A 15,108-nucleotide genomic window follows, 5' to 3' on the forward strand; every position below is an offset into this window, starting at 1 on the left:
CGAAGCAACCTTTTATTTTCCAGGCATCTAATGATGACATTCTGGTCTCGTCTTCCGTCCCCCATGTCCCCCTTCTTGTCTCCCCTGTCACCCTCTCCCTTCCCTCCTCCCGTGTCACTGCAGATTGAGACCTACAGGCTGACGTTCCGGGCAAACGCCAGGGCCCGCACCGATCACGGGGCCGACATTGTCTCCCGCCCGCCCTCACTTCCCTGGCGGCCCCAGCTCAGGCAGCCGGGCCCCTAGCTCCCCGCCCCAGGCCGCCCCCCAGCCTGTGGCTCGGGCCCTGGGCAGCCCCCTAGGCGCCTCCCTCCCTCGCTTGCCCAGGGCAGCAGCAGCTCCCCCCACGCCCACGTTCCTTCCACTTCCCGCCCCAGGCCCAGCTCCCTGCTTGGCTCGCATCCTCACCACTTCGCGCTGCTGCTCCACAGAGAAGATTGGGTGGTAAATGGGGTGGGGAAGGATAATTTTGGGATCTCCTGAGACCTGGAGTGTAGGGGCGAGCTGGATCCCAGCATCCCCTTCATTTGTTTGGGTTTTTTGGACCAAACCCAAGAGAAACTGACATACCCTCCCTCCTCTCTGGTCCATCTCGAGGGAAGAGTGGAAGCGGACATCCACATGATGGCTGCCGTTAACTGCATCCCCTGGAACCTGCTAAGCCACTGCCTCTTCCTTTGACCCTACGATGGTGCCCACCGTGCAGGTGGTACCAGGTGCCACTTGCTGCCCTCCCCAAGTTAGTCAGAGGCAGCGTTGCCTGTCCCCACTCCACCCTATACCTGCTTAGCTGCTGTCACACTGTATCTTTTCTTTTTTAATAACCTAAAAACCAGTGGAATAGTTTTGCAGATTGAAGCCATGTGTAAATGAAAGTCCTCAGTAGGTGTTAAAGGAAACAGGGAGGGGAGATCCTGAAGCCTCCAGCTGGGAGGTCAGGTGTCAGGAGCTGCCCTGGCTTGGGCAGCTCGGGGCCCCAGCCCCTGAGATGGTGTGGGCAGGGCAGGCGTGGTGTGGGGGCTGTGGGCTGGAGAGCAGGCAGGGACCACTAAGGGCTGGTCAGTGTGGACTGGTGGTTCTGGCATTTTGTGTGTATGCTGCTTTTCTTTCCTAACCAAGAGGCTGGTTTTGGCATCTGTTTGTCTCATTCCCTGGGATCTGGTGGAAGACATAAGGTTGGGACTGGAGAGGGCCATGGAGGTCAAATTCCTCCAAGCCTGCAGCCTAGGACACTGCCGGGGAGCCCCGTGTGTCCGGCACTCATGTGGATATTGGGGAATCAAGGCTGGAGATTTAGAAATAAGGAATGCGATGGGCCATCCAGGCTCCCTTGTAGCCTGACTGGAGAGGGAAGAGAGGCGAGGTGAGCCCAGCCTGAGGAGGCGTGTCCCAGTTAGGCCTGGTCTTGGGATGGCTGCAATGATTAGCCCTGGGGATTATATTGACATGAAGATTCTTATTGCACTTGTATTTTTTGTATTAAAGTTTGCATGGTTTCTAATAAAGGATTAAAGTGTAACAGTTTGTAGTGAAATGGCCTGGGAGTCTCCAAGGCTTCTCCTCTGAAGAGTGTTTTCTGCAGTGCAGACTTGGCCCCTTACTCTCCCACCTCCTCTTCGGGCGTCCCCTGGCGCTGAGAAGGTGGGGGGGCTCTCGAACTAGGCTTCATTCAGATGTCCGTGTAGAGGGAGGGTGTCTGGGCTGGGAAGGTTCTCCCCGCTTCTGAGGTAGCATTTTCTCTAGGGGGATTCAACACCACATCCCCAACTCCCCAAGCACTACCAGGGGTAGGAATTGCAGGGATCTTGTGGAAAAAGCACTTCCAGAGCCAGAGGCCGTCCAGGGGGCTTCAACAGCGCCAGGGACATCAGGGTGTCCGTTTTGTCTGCAGAAAGGGGGTGAGGGAACTGGGAGGACACAGTGGGAGCTGGGGTGACAGTGCTGGGCCTCAAGGTACCTGCACCCATGTCGACGCTGAGGTGGACGACAAGCTCTGGGTCTTCTTACTCCTTTGGCTAAAAGCAGAGGTAGGAGAGGTGACCCCAGTGGAGGGCCCTCAAGGGGGCGCTGGAGTGGTCAGTGTTCTGAAGGGTGGTCTGGTCACAGTTGCCTTCACAGGTCCCACCAGCCGGAGTAGCTGAGAAGGCTGCCCCGACAGGTGGGCCCAGAGGCCCTGCGTGCTCTGCTCTGCAGCCATCGGGGCGGGGCTGTTCCTGTGCTTCCCCATTTGCTTATGGCTCAGCCGTTCCCCATGTCAATCTGTGATTCTGTTGTAACGATTTCCAGTTAATAAAGCTCTTATGTCCCAAACACGCAGGCCCTGTCTTTTGTACGTCCTGGTTTCTACGCCTCCAGCTTGTGTGACCCACCCCCTCGCTGTCGCTTTGCATTGAGGGACTGGTGTCTTCACCTCAGCACCTCATCTGTGAATCTGTGGCTGTGACCGAGGGTTAAGGTCTGAGTGGGCCTTGGTTGCTTATGGAAATTTTCCCACCCGCCTGAGCTGGGAGGTGGCAGCCAGACTGAATGAGGATCCACACGGTGGGCCCTGCCACACCTGTAAGGACAGTGCAGAGACTAGACTGGACCAAGCAGGGAACCCACAGAGATGGTCCCAGCTCCTGAGGTGTGGGTTTTAAGCCCCTTCTTCTAAGACTTTGGGTCCCTCCCTTCTGAGCCTTCACTGTTCTCTTGGTTTGGGGAGCTGTGGCCCCCAGCCCAGGGCGCTGAGGCCCTGAGAGAGGAGCCTCCGCGGATAGCGATGCTCACAAGGGATAAATAGAACTTTATTTTAAATAAACATTTTCATTCTGTACATGGCCCCAGCAGAGACAGGGCTCAGTCGTCAGCTGTCTTGCGCACATCAAAGCTGCCACAGGGCCCACGCAGCAGCTCCGCCAGCAGGGCGAGCAGCTGCCCGTGCTCCTCCTGCACGCAGGGCGGCAGTGCTGCCAGCTCGCTGCGCAGGCTCCGCTCCACCATGCGGCCCAGGGCCCGGCGCAGCTCCCGCAGCAGCCGCACGGTGCGCGAGTCACCCTCCAGCCGCAGCAGGTCACTGTCACTCAGGGAAATGGTGGCCCGGCGCCCGTCATCTAGAGGAAGGGAAAGGCGTGAGGAGCCCGAGTGAGGCCAGGCCCAAGGAGGCAGAGCAGTCAGAGGAGCGGAGAGGGGTGCAGGTACCCACCACGGATGTGGACGTCCCCATCGGTCAGCAGCAGCACAGCTAATGGGTGCACCTGGGAGGAGTCCCGGACAAAGACGCTGCCGTTGGACTTGACAGCCATGAAATACGTCAGCCACCGGCTCCGTAGCCGGGTGGCCTCCCTGGGGAACAAAGGGCTGGGTGAGGCCCCCTCCTGAACCACCCCCGCTGCCCCGCTCCACCTGACCGTCCCCACCTGTTAATGGTCGACTTGTGCAGCAAGATGTTGCCGGATTTGGTCCTGTATGTGACACTGTTGGGCTTGAACTTGCCCTGCCGGGTCACCTTGCCCTGCCTCACCTGGAGGGATGAAGGGAAAAGGTGGGTGGGTTGAGCAAGGAGCCGAGATGGGAAGAGAGACTGAGGCCTGGTGCCCCTGCCCCAAGGCAGCACCTGGATGAGGTTGGGGTAGAGACCCGCCATCAGCACCCCCTTCACCAGCTCCTCCTCCTCACTGTACTCGTTGCACTGGGCAGAGGCCAGGGTGCAGTCCGAGGGCTTCCCAACCAGGAAAGCCTCATAAATGTTCTCTGAGAACTGCTTGATGAGTCCTGGGGAGGCAAAGTCGGGGTGAACCTGGAGCTCTGCTCACCGCACTGGCCCAGGGCAAGTGGGAGGGGCAGAGGAGGGCTCAGGGCAGCGTGTGGCCCCGCTGACCGTGGATGAAGCGCAGGCTGGGTGCGTAGAGCAGGTTTTCCTCCAGGTAGTTCTCACGGGAGCTGCGATCCTGCCAGCGCAGCACCTCCTCCCAGCCGGACACAGCCCGCACGAAGGCCAGGTGGTCACTACCACTGTCGTGGCTCAACAGTGCCTTCACCTGGAGGGGGGAGGGTGCCAGGGTCACAGGGCAGGGACCAGAGGCCGCCACCTCAGGACAGAAGGCAGCGGAGGGCCGGAAGGGAGAGAGGAGGGCCGCATGCAGGCACCAGGTCTGACCTTGTCCACCTCCGCCCGGTTCTGCAGGCTGCTGCTGAAGGGGTCCCGGGTGAGGCAAGAGACGACCACTAACAGCGGGTGCAGGCAACGGAAGATGGCAGCCAGCACGATCGCCTTGGCCAGCCGCGGGTCAGTGGAGATGTGGGCCAGGCGCTGCCCCAGGGTGGTCAGGTACTCCCGCTGGTCCAGAACCCCTGCAAGCTCAGCGGTCAGTCCCGCCCTTGAGAGCCACTCGGCAGCCTGGCCCAGCCGTGCCCCACTCACCAATCTCCTGAAGCAAGATCACGGCCTCGTCCACCGCCTTGATGTTTGGACTGTCTACGGCCTTGGAGAGGAACTCCACTGCCTACAGCGTGAACGAGGCAGAGCCTCCGTCAGCCTGCACCCCATCTGCGCACTCCCAGGCCCCCCGCCCACCCCTGCCGCACCGTCTTCTCTGGCATGTGGATCTTGGCCTGCAGCACCAGGTTCTCCAGGGGTGTGCGCAGGATCTCTGGCACTTGGAAAGGGGCCATCTTCTCCAGCCGGCTCCGCGGGAAGAGGTGGTAGGCAAAGCCAGACTGGCAGCGGCCCGCCCGGCCCCGGCGCTGGATCACATTGGCTCGTGACACCCACACGGTCTCCAGGCAGGAAACCTGGGGAAGGGGGCCTGTGAGCAGCCACACACACACCAGAGGCCTTCCTCCACGCTCCCCCAGGCCTGGCCTTCATCTCACTCGACCCCTCAATGGCCCTCCCGCAAGAGGGACACTGAGACCCCATGAGTGGGGCCTTTTCCAGACACACACAGGCCCAGGGTAGACCTGAGCTGGGGCCAGGCCATGAGAGGGGTGCCACCTTGGTCTTCAGGTCGTAGCGCTCCTCCTTGTGCAGACCGCTGTCTACCACGTGCACGATGTCGTTGATTGTGATGGAGGTCTCGGCAATGTTGGTGGCCAAGACGATCTTGCGTACCCCAAGGGGAGGCTGCTGGAATATGGCCTTCTGGTCCATCATCGGGATGTTGGAGTGCACTGGTGGCAGCGAGAACACACTGGTCACGGGCACGCACCACCCCCGTCAACTACCCCCCGGAAAAGGGCAGGCAAGAATTTTGACCCTATTTTAATGAAACTGAAGTCCAGATTAGTAATGTACCCAGTAGAGGTCACCAACCCGGTAAAAAGTAGTGTGGCCTGGTGACAAACCCAAGACCCTGAGCCCAGGGTGAGTCAGTCCCTGGGACAGAGGGCAGGCCTGGTGTCAGGGCCACCATCCTCGCCCGCACGCTCTCACCTGGCAGGATGAGGTACTTGCTCTCGTGCATGCCCAGGGCCTCCTGGAGGCGCTGCTGCACTCCTTTGATCTCCTGCCAGCCCGGCAGGAAGCAGAGGATCCCACCTGTAAAGGGGCCCTGCAGGCATGAGCCAGTGGCTCCCGGCAGACGGAGGGCAGGGTGGGCCTGGGGGACAGAAGAAAGCACCCACCTGGTTCCCCGCGGGCATCGATGTGCAGAACCAGATCAGTCACGAGGTCCAAATCGAGAGCGCATTCATCCTCGGACTGCGGTGGGGAAGAGAGGCCAGTCACAGTCCCGGGGCCAGGGGTCGTGCACAGGACATGGCCACCGCGACTCGGTGAGGCCAAGGCACGTGACACCTCACCTCCAACCCTCACCACACCCTTGTCAGGCAGGCCCAATCCTTGCCATGGCTAGCAGGGAAGGAGGGGAGTCCGGGAGGACAGGCGTAGCCCTCACCTCGTGGTGCCGGTGCCGGTGCGGGTACTGGTGCTTGCCCAGCTTGGCCAGGATGTCCTCCAGGTAGTGCTCCTTGACGGGGTACATGAAGCCGGGGACCTTGATGACAGGGCAGCCACCAAAGTAGCGGGAGAAACGCTCGTTGTCACCAGTGGCGCTCATGAGCACTAGGCGCAGAGCCGGGTTGAGCCGCTGCAGGCCCTTGAGCAGGATCAGCAGGAAGTCCGTGTTGACGTCTCGCTCGTGCACCTCGTCCACAACCACGTGGCTCACGCCCTCCAGGCTGGGGTTGCTCTGCAGCTTCCGCAGCAGGATGCCCACCGTGCAGAACAGCAGGGCCCCTCCTCGGGCCGGAGGCTTGCTTTCCAACCTCACCTGGAAGCCCACGTTCCGGCGCAGGGAAGGGCCCAGTTCGTGGCTGACCCGCTGTGCCACAGACACGGCCGAGATGCGGCGTGGCTGGGTGATAATCACGTTACAGCGCGCGCCGCGGCCCTCGGTCACGTAGCGCTCCAGCAGCAGCTGGGGGATGCGCGTGGTCTTTCCACAGCCCGTGTCCCCAGCAATGACCACCACTGGGTGCTGCTCGATGGCATTGAGGATGGTGTCCCGATGAGGGTCCACAGGGAGCTGGGGTGCCTCCTGCCAGACTGGCCCTCGCCGCCGCCACAGCTCTAGCAGGCTCTGGCTCAGACGCAGCTCCTCTGCTTCTGACAGCGGCACGTAGGGCTTGCCTGTGATGGGGTCACTCAGGGGCCCCAAGTCCTTGCCCAAGGGCAGGATGTCCTCACTCTGCAGCCGGAGCTCTGAGGAGATCCACGAACTCTCCACGGGGTACTGGGGGACAAGAGAGGCAGATCAAATGATGAAGAGGAATACTTCCTCCTTTACCCACAGCCAGTCCCTCCACGATTCACACCTCGACCAGAGGCTGTGGTCCAACCCGCCGGACAGGACTCAGTCCCTGACTACCCCGGGACATTTGTGGGCAAGACTGGATGACTTGGGGCCAGGGTGCTCCCGGACTCCACCCCAGTGGGGAAGCAGGGGGTCACTGTCGCCTACTGCAGGTAGAGGCTGTGAGTCTAGGGGGGTGACAGTGGGCAGGTGGGGGGAAACATGGGGATTCTCTTACGTGGTTCAGGAAGGTCTCAATCTTGCGGAGGATGGGCTCAGGCACCTGGATGGTACATGGCCGGCGTTGGGTCTCACCCAGCTCTCGCAAGGAGGCCAAGTTATACATGGCGTGGGTGAGCGGCTCGTTGTTCCGGTCCACCAGTCCCAGGCTCTGCAGAGGGGACACAGATGGCTCGGTCTAGGGCCCGCTCCCCAGAACTGGCCCAGACCTGCTCGGCACCTCCAGAGAAGTCCTACAAAGCAAATCTCTTTTTTTTTTTCCCAGAGCAACCTCTTTTCTAAGAGATTTTTGGTTTTGGACTGACACGGTGCAGGAGGGAGAAATTAGGAACCAGGAAAATGTTTAAGTCTCCACCAAAAAAAGTTAAAAACAATTCAAAGAAAGTAAGACCTGACATGTCTGAGTATTAATCACAGCCCCCAGCTGGCCAGGTCTGTGCCCCCTGAGAAACTGGTTCCTGAGCAGCAGGGGCCCCCCCACAGCAGCCTAGTCTCACCTCCATGAATTCCCAACACAGACCTCTGGGACAGGTGGGCCAGGCCCTTAACAACCCCATAACACAGCCTGCAAGCTCCTCCGCTCTCTCTGCGCACCAAAGCCACCATCCTGATCCCCCCACCAACCTTTCAAGTCCAACTGCCACACTACCTCCTACTCCTGCATGATACCCAGTTCATCAATCAAATATACATGGAAATTCCTGTAAGTATCTACTTACACAACTTGGTAAAATAAGCCACTGGAAGGGAAACTCTTGTTTTATTTCCGCATATACCCAAAACCACCTCCCCAGAGGTAAGACAAAGAATTCCAACACGTTGGAAAGCCAGCCATTTCCCCCATACTCTGTCATGTCCAGATTCCGCACTTCTTCTAAGGAAGTCTACCCCTGCAGGGACCAATCACCTTCCTCTAGCCTCCGAGTCCCAGGAACAAAAGAGGTGGCCACAGGGCCACCCTGCTGCAGGAGAGGCCCCTGTCCTTTCCCAGGACTGTGAGGATTTGTCTGCAGTCTCTGCCTGCGGGCAGCCAGGTGCTTGCAGAACACGGCTGCCCCTGGGAAGCTTGCTCCTTCCTGAGACAGGTGTCCACCGTGCTTGGGTCATCTTCTCATCACTGTTTTTGTCGGATTAAAATACAGCCTTCCTCAAAGTCCTCCCAGTTAGCCCTACTTCTGTCCTCTTGAGCCACAGCTAACAACACAGCCACTCCCTCTCACCACTTACCCGACCCCATCCCTCTTCAATTCTCCAGGATCTCGCTACCTCTCCCCATTAGTCGTATATGATATTCAGTTCCCAGAGCCAAACAAGGTGTCTGTCCATTTGGAGTAAAACACGGTGTCTTTCCTCTTAGTCCACAAACCAGACCTCCACTGGGTTCAATAAAACCCACAATTGGGGAATCATCTAATCTACAAAGCCGCTTCAAAATGACTGCCAGCTGTAAGCCACACTGCCTTCGCCTGATTGTTGGTCCCCTCAGTCTGCATCCCACATGAAGTCACATTGTTTGTGTTGGCCACAAAGCCCAAGTTACCAAGGTCTTTCTAGATATCAAGCCTGGCCCCCAACAGAGACACCATTTCTCCAGCTCCACACCATTCACAATGATGATGCCTCCTCCTGGCTTCACCCGGGTTCCAGCCCACAGCGCTGAAAAGGCTGAGCTCACAGCAGAGCCCCTCTGGAGGAAGTGTGGAGAAGCCCTAGAAATAGCGCCCCCAGAGTCTGACAGACAAGGCTGGGACACCAGCTACTTTTGTGCCCAGGCCAAAAGCCTGGCAAAGGTGGATTTCATTTCCTGGAAAAGTGGACCATTTGCCAAGGGTAGCAGGGAGCTCCAAGACACCTCATGCATCACACCAGGGACCCTTCCACACTCACCTTCAGTTTCTTACAAGCCAAGGCTGCCGCTTTATTCTCTGCCTCTGCTTTGCGACGCCCCTTGGCCACAAAGGTCATGGGACAGGGCCAGAGTAGGGTGAGGGTGGACAGCTTGGTCTTGGTGCCCACAGTATGGAACTGCATGAGGTTCTACACAAAGGGTGAGAGAGGGGGTAACAAGACGGCAGGGAATGAGAACTTCTAAGTGTTCTCAGAATGCCAAGGAACCCAGATACAGATTTAACTCCCATCTGAGCAGGTACCAAACATCAGCCACAAAAGAAGTGCCACTGAACACTGAACAGTGCCACTAAAGAGAGCCCTGTAGGGCCGCAGTTCCAGGATCTTGGCATGCTTTCACAGGAGGAGATGGCATCTGGGCAATGCCACTACCTGCCCTCCTAGCCCACTGTCCTCTCAGCACTTTCAAGGCACATAGGTGTGATGGCAGCTGTGGGTGGAAGCTGTCAACACAAGCTAAGAGCCAAGCACATCCTGGGGGAACAAAAGGCCTTGCAGCTGGAGAGAAGCTCTGAGTAACCAAAGCCCCTCAGCCCGGCAGTGAAGATGAATACCTCAGCAAGTCAGCCACCCGCTCCCCAACCCTCCATTGGTGCCCACACCCCTTGAATAGATCCGGGGTCTCCACTCCTACAGTCCCCAGTCCCCTCCCGGGCTCCGTGTCCTGACTTCCACTCTGCCCTTGCTGCTTCACCCTCTGAGGACCCCAAGCTCCCCCAGCTGGCTCAGGCTGGGCTAAGGGAACGGGCATCTACAGACCTACAGTCTCCTTCCCACCTGATCTAGGGGAAAACCAGACTTGAGCAAGCCGGCTCCCCACTCACACATGCTTTCGGGAGACCCAGCTCACCTTGGCTGTGGAGGAGGATGTCGCTATCTGAATCACCTTGGCCAGAAGGTTCTTGGGAAGTGGAAACTGGGTCAGAGCCCTAATAGCACTGTCGTCATCTGTCATTTCAAAGGAACCCCCCCTGAGAGGACCAAAAGTTTAGGTGAAAAAGCGCTCTCTTCCCAAGCCAATTTCACCTGCTCTGAAACCCAGGGGCTCGGACACGGCATCAGTACAGTGGGCAGCCAGGAGGTGGGGGCATCTCCACTTGGCCTGTGGTCCTCTCACAGACACACAGCGCACACAGCGTGCCCTCAATTCCCCCAGACACACAAGGCAGGGAGAGCAGGGGGCAGGCAGAGCAGTTGCCGGGGCTTTGAAGGGCTCACGTGTGAGCTGGAGGGAAGGCCCATGCGGCTGTCTCGCAAGAGCCCAGCCAGAGCACACGGCCACAGCTGGCTGTCCCCCAGAACAGGCAGATGTACTGATGAATGAGAGACACTGACTGAGACGCAGGACAGGGGTCTCCCATCTCAGAGAAGGCGCCCAGGGAATATGCCCCCACCCCACGTCAAGACGCAGCCAGTTTCCCCTGCCTCCCCTGCCCCTGGCTGTACCTGGAATCCCTGAGTGGGGCGTGGGAGTCCTGCTGGGTCATAGACAGAAATTCAGTGACATCGATGGTCCCTTCTTCTAGCTCTTCCTCCTCATCCTCCTCTTCCTCCCGACCCAAGGAGCGGGACAGGCCCCCAGGCCCCCCTGGCCGGATGCTCTCAGGATTCAGCTGCCGCCAGGAAGTCGGTGGCATGGCGGGTTCTGGGCGCCACCAGCTGTCAGCTGGAGAGCCAAAGCGATCGGCTAGCACGCGGTATTTGGCTGCATCGAACAGCTCATTCCGGGGACCCAGAAGACCCCAGCCCTAGGGGAAAAAAGGGGGTGCTGTGAGGGCCCACTGTGAGGGCAGGCTGTTCAGAACCTGCCCGGTCACCCCGCAGGCCCCTCATGTGTGGAAGCCATGCTTTTTCACCTGTCTACTCACCTCAGGCCTAGCCCAGAACTGGGCATAGAGAGAGCACTTAACCTGTCCAGCATCAACAGATGAAAATGACAAGGTAAATTCCTATAGCTGTTAGACAAAAGACCAACCAACTAGAGAAAAAACCCTATTAGACACCTCACAGGGCAACAGGAAGCAGATGCACTCACAAAGTGACCTAGAAAGCTTCAGTGAGTGGGATGGTTAGGAAATATGCCTGCTGTATTGTAAAACAGATATACCTCTGAAACAAGAATCTCATACTGGGAATGTATTCTAGAACTAACACCAAATGTTTTTAAAGCCATTTATACAAAAATATTATTTTAAAACATTCTCTTCTAGAGAAAATCAAGTAAGACATTTGCTGAGTCTCTAACATGGACAAAGCAACAGGCCTGGCACTCTGGACCCACCAAGAGAGAGGACACCAGGTCCCTGCCCTAAAGAAGCTCTGAATCTCAGAGGCGGAAGAGAAACGCAGAAAGCCAGAGTCTAAGGAACAAAACAGTAAGCAAGAAGCTACAACAAACAGGAGCGGCATATGAATAGAGCATGAGGTCAAAAAATTCAAGTTGGGAGTGGTAACGACAACAGAGGTAAGCCACAGACGCGTCAAGAGGGTTTCAGACATGTGACAGTGGGCGCCAGAATCCAGGCACCGCTCCACAGGGTCGCTCAGCCCCACCTGACTCCTGACAAGTCGAGGAGTGACCACTCCCTTCTTAAAACTCTCCCCTGGGGTTTCTGAAAGAACCAACTGTAACTTAAAATGGTATCAGGTAAAGCCTATTCACAACAGCAACAGTAACCATATATATATTTTTTAAAGGTTTAGAACTTGGTAAAAAAGGACACAAACTAAGGGTGTTCTGTGATGAAACTTTTTTTGCCCAAGGAGACCAAAGCTTCCTAAATTAAGCCATGTAACGTAACTCCAATCAAAGTGTGGACAGACTCTTTGGGCCCTTGACAAACTGTCAGATCTCTAGGGAGATACACACGAGGATTCTAGGACAGTAAGATGCTGTGACAGAGGACGGGAAAAGGGCACGCCACACAGACCCACGCGGACGAAAGCCACAACCGCTTAGGGCAGGGCGTACGGGTGCCTGGCCCAAGGCTCAGCTTTCGCGCTTCTGCCTCACGTCACTGCCTCACTGTTTACACGGACCGTCTGATTATACGGAAAACACCCACAGCGCCCTCTCCCTCGGCCTTCCCCAGGACGACAGAATGCTCTTCCTCCCTGCCTCCCACCCCGCGCCCTCCACTGACCCCCTCCCTGCCAGGGGCTCCTTCTACGGACTTGTGCTTCCCCACCAGCCCGCTCTTCTTCCCGCCTCCGCCATCGGACCCTCCACTGTCCCCTCTGCAGCTCTTTAACACCCCAGAGAACAGCTCCTGCTCTGCTGCTACTGGCATTCGCGCCTGTTCTGGGTCCCCATCTCTGGTCTTGCCTGACCCTGCCGCAGCTGCTGGGAACTATTCCTAAAGGCAAACTCAGCGTGTCACCACCCGTCAGTAGGCTCAGCATCCACAGATCGGTCAAGACTTCTACCTGAGACACCTAGTAAGTGTGGTGAGGACGTGGAGACACTGGAACACGAGTGCCCTGTTGGGGGGAATGTACAGTAGTACCGTCACTATGGAAACACTATGGCAGTTCCTCAAAGAATTAAGAATTACCGTATCACCTAGCAATTCCAATTCTGGGGATTAAGAGCAGGGTCTTGAAGGGGTATCATCTGTACACCCAAGTTCACTGTGACATTATTCACAATGGCCAAAAGGTGGACCCAAGAGACCATCATGGAGGAACGCATACACAAAATGTCATATATACATATAACAGAATACAGCAGCCTTTAAAAAGACAGAAATTCTGACCCTTGCTACAACATGGATGAAACTTGAGGACATTATATTAAGTGAAAAAAGGCAGTTACAAATTTCACTTGTATGATGAATAGTCAAATTCACAGAAACCGAAAGAACTAGGTTGGCCCAAAAGCTCGTTCAGGTTTTTCCATAAGCTGTTGCAGTGGCTGCCAGGGGCTGGGGAAGCAACTAGGATAGAGCGTTGTTTATCGGGTGCAGAGATTCAGTTTTGCAAGCGGATGAAGTTCTAGAGATTGGTTGTTCAACAATGTGGCTGTGCTTAGTATTACTGAACCGTACACTTAAAAGTGGTTAAGACAGTAAACTTTTTACCCACAATTAAACATACAAACAAGACTACGAGTAGAGACAGAGGAGAGAGAACAGGCTGGGGAGGAATGTGAGCACAACTTGCTGTGCACGGTCTTGGTTTAAAGTGCCTTTTACATTCAGGCAGAAAAGCACCTCTTACCTTTGGCACTACTGACATTTGTGCTTAGTCGCTCCGTCATGTCTGACTCTTTGCGACCCCATGGAGTGAAGCCTGCAAGGCTCCTCTGTCCATGGGGATTCTCCAGGCAAGAATACTGGAGTGGGTTGCCATGCCCCCCTCCAGGGGATCTTCCCAACCCAGGGATTGAACCCAGGTCTCCCACATTGCAGGCGGATTCTTTACCATCTGAGCTACCAGGGAAGCCCAGCGGTATTTGGGGCTAGGTAATTCCTTGTTGTAGCAGGCTGTCCTGTGCATTACAGGACATCTAGAAGTATCCCTGGCCTTATACCAGCAGCATTCCTCTTTCTGTGACTGCTAAATCTGCCTCTAGATCTTACGAAGTGTCCCCTAGGGGGCAAAATCCCCACAAATTGAGAATCCCTGAGGTAGAGGCACTCAACGAGGATGGCAACTTCTAAAACATTAAACAAAGAAAGGATGGTTGAACTGCTGAGAGAGACAATATCCACAGGGGGAAGGAGTACAGAAAAAGAGATATTTACAGAAAGTGGGAGAGGAAGAGGAGTTTGGAGTGAGCCAGAGAAAAGGAGAGCAGGTATACCCAGCAGCTGAGAAAGATGCCAAAGCCACAGGACATTCAAGCAGAGCGAGGACTGAGGAGAGGCTGTGAGCCTGGCAGAGCTGCACCAGTCAGCCAACAACCACCATGAAACACTACAAGGATGTGAAGGGAACTGGGGCCCCGAGCAGGGGCTGCGGCGTTCAAGTGAAGAGAATACAGACCCCAAGCACGGAGAGCTGTGTGTGGGGAAGCAGGGCCTGGGGAAGGGATCGGAATGCTGAAGACTTTTTTTTTTGTTTTGGCTAAGCCTCCCCACTGCTTGCAGGATCCCAGTTCCCCAACCAGGGATCAGACCTGTGCCCTCGGCAATGAAAGCACGGTGTCCTAACAGCTGGACCGCCAGGGAATTCCCCAACAGTGAAGAAGTTCTGATGCCTACAGAAAAGAATCAGATGAGGAAGGATTGGAAAATTAAATAAAAGGGTGGGAGATGAGATGGAGAAGAGAGGCAGAGAGGGGAGAGAGAAAAGAGAAGGGTTGTATGGAGACCCAGGATAGGAAGAAGGACCTTTCCTCCTCAGATCCAGGAAGGAAGCAGGACAATGAAGTCTGCAGACTGTGAGCGGGAGAGAAGCTGAAGGAATACAGCTTTGTCCCTGGCAGAGCAAAGACCAGGGAATGTGAGGAAGATCCAAGGATGGCACAGCCATGAAGGGAAGTTGTGAAGGTCTAGTAACTGCTGCCTAACGAAAAACTCAAAGCAACCCATGTCCAACCACTGGGAAGTAAGAGAAATGACTACTATTCTCTCATGTAAGCAAGAGGACTATGGGGCCACAAGGAAAAACCTGTACGAAATAACAGGGAGGGAACAACAGAAGCCAAGATAAAAGTCTATTTGTACAGAGGGAGTGCTCTCCACATAAGAGGTTCTTCGCTGTGGTTTCTGAAACCACAGTGTCAAGAAAATAATATTCATCTGTTCCCTCAGTGGCTGAAGCACAAAAGGAACCACAAGATGAAAAGGGCTCAGGACAGGGTGAGTGGTTGAACACTCTGCCATCCTAAACCTAGGAGCAGCTGGCCCCAGGAAGACTGTTACTGCAAGAAGTTCCCAGGAGGGAGGTCTGAGTGGTTTGCTTGAGGAGAGGGTCACCTTGAACAGCTGGCAGGCCGCGGCTGCAGCCTGCCTCTCAGCGTCAATCTTCTTGCTCCCATAGCCTTCTACCTCCACGCTCTTGGGCCACTTTATGTGGAGGGTGACTTTCTGAGGAAGAGAAGAGAGAATCAGAACCCTTGCCTCTCTCGACTACAAAGGTATTACAAATCACATGGAGAATCCACAGGAAAGCTGCAGGCCTCATGGCAGCAGGGCTGAGTGCAAGACAGAACCCCGACCCCATCATTAGCTCCTTGGAAGGC

General features: G+C 56.1%; 2 protein-coding genes across 44 annotated transcripts in view; one reads left to right on the forward strand and one right to left on the reverse strand.

Moving 5' to 3' along the window:
• Positions 1–2,310, forward strand: part of MAP4 (microtubule associated protein 4) — a 155,207-nt gene extending 152,897 nt beyond the window's left edge. The window contains 1 exon segment of the mRNA XM_081525772.1: positions 6–2,310. Coding sequence (XP_081381898.1) covers positions 6–31 — 26 coding nt within the window. The 3' untranslated portion in view covers positions 32–2,310.
• A 455-nt stretch (positions 2,311–2,765) lies between these two features.
• DHX30 (DExH-box helicase 30) overlaps positions 2,766–15,108 on the reverse strand; it is a 28,392-nt gene continuing 16,049 nt past the window's right edge. For 32 of the 43 annotated variants that reach the window (XM_081525777.1, XM_081525790.1, XM_081525784.1 and 29 more), the window contains 17 exons: positions 14,843–14,953; positions 10,368–10,669; positions 9,772–9,892; positions 8,901–9,050; positions 7,012–7,164; positions 5,877–6,713; positions 5,605–5,680; positions 5,414–5,518; positions 4,976–5,151; positions 4,567–4,773; positions 4,403–4,484; positions 4,139–4,332; positions 3,860–4,019; positions 3,596–3,753; positions 3,399–3,502; positions 3,185–3,324; positions 2,766–3,092 (listed from right to left, as the gene is read on the reverse strand). In XM_081525777.1, the coding sequence (XP_081381903.1) occupies positions 2,839–3,092; positions 3,185–3,324; positions 3,399–3,502; positions 3,596–3,753; positions 3,860–4,019; positions 4,139–4,332; positions 4,403–4,484; positions 4,567–4,773; positions 4,976–5,151; positions 5,414–5,518; positions 5,605–5,680; positions 5,877–6,713; positions 7,012–7,164; positions 8,901–9,050; positions 9,772–9,892; positions 10,368–10,669; positions 14,843–14,953 (3,330 nt within the window). In that variant the 3' untranslated portion in view covers positions 2,766–2,838. Of the gene's footprint in view, positions 3,093–3,184; positions 3,325–3,398; positions 3,503–3,595; positions 3,754–3,859; positions 4,020–4,138; positions 4,333–4,402; positions 4,485–4,566; positions 4,774–4,975; positions 5,152–5,413; positions 5,519–5,604; positions 5,681–5,876; positions 6,714–7,011; positions 7,165–8,900; positions 9,051–9,771; positions 9,893–10,367; positions 10,690–10,789; positions 10,832–12,246; positions 12,437–14,842; positions 14,954–15,108 lie in introns of those variants that run through there. The other 11 variants (XM_081525798.1, XM_081525801.1, XM_081525800.1 and 8 more) reach the window with 6 other exon arrangements.

The sequence above is a fragment of the Giraffa tippelskirchi genome, chromosome 9 (assembly GCF_054371585.1).
Source record: "Giraffa tippelskirchi isolate mGirTip1 chromosome 9, T2T-mGirTip1v1.2.pri, whole genome shotgun sequence".
Lineage (NCBI taxonomy): Eukaryota > Metazoa > Chordata > Mammalia > Artiodactyla > Giraffidae > Giraffa > Giraffa tippelskirchi.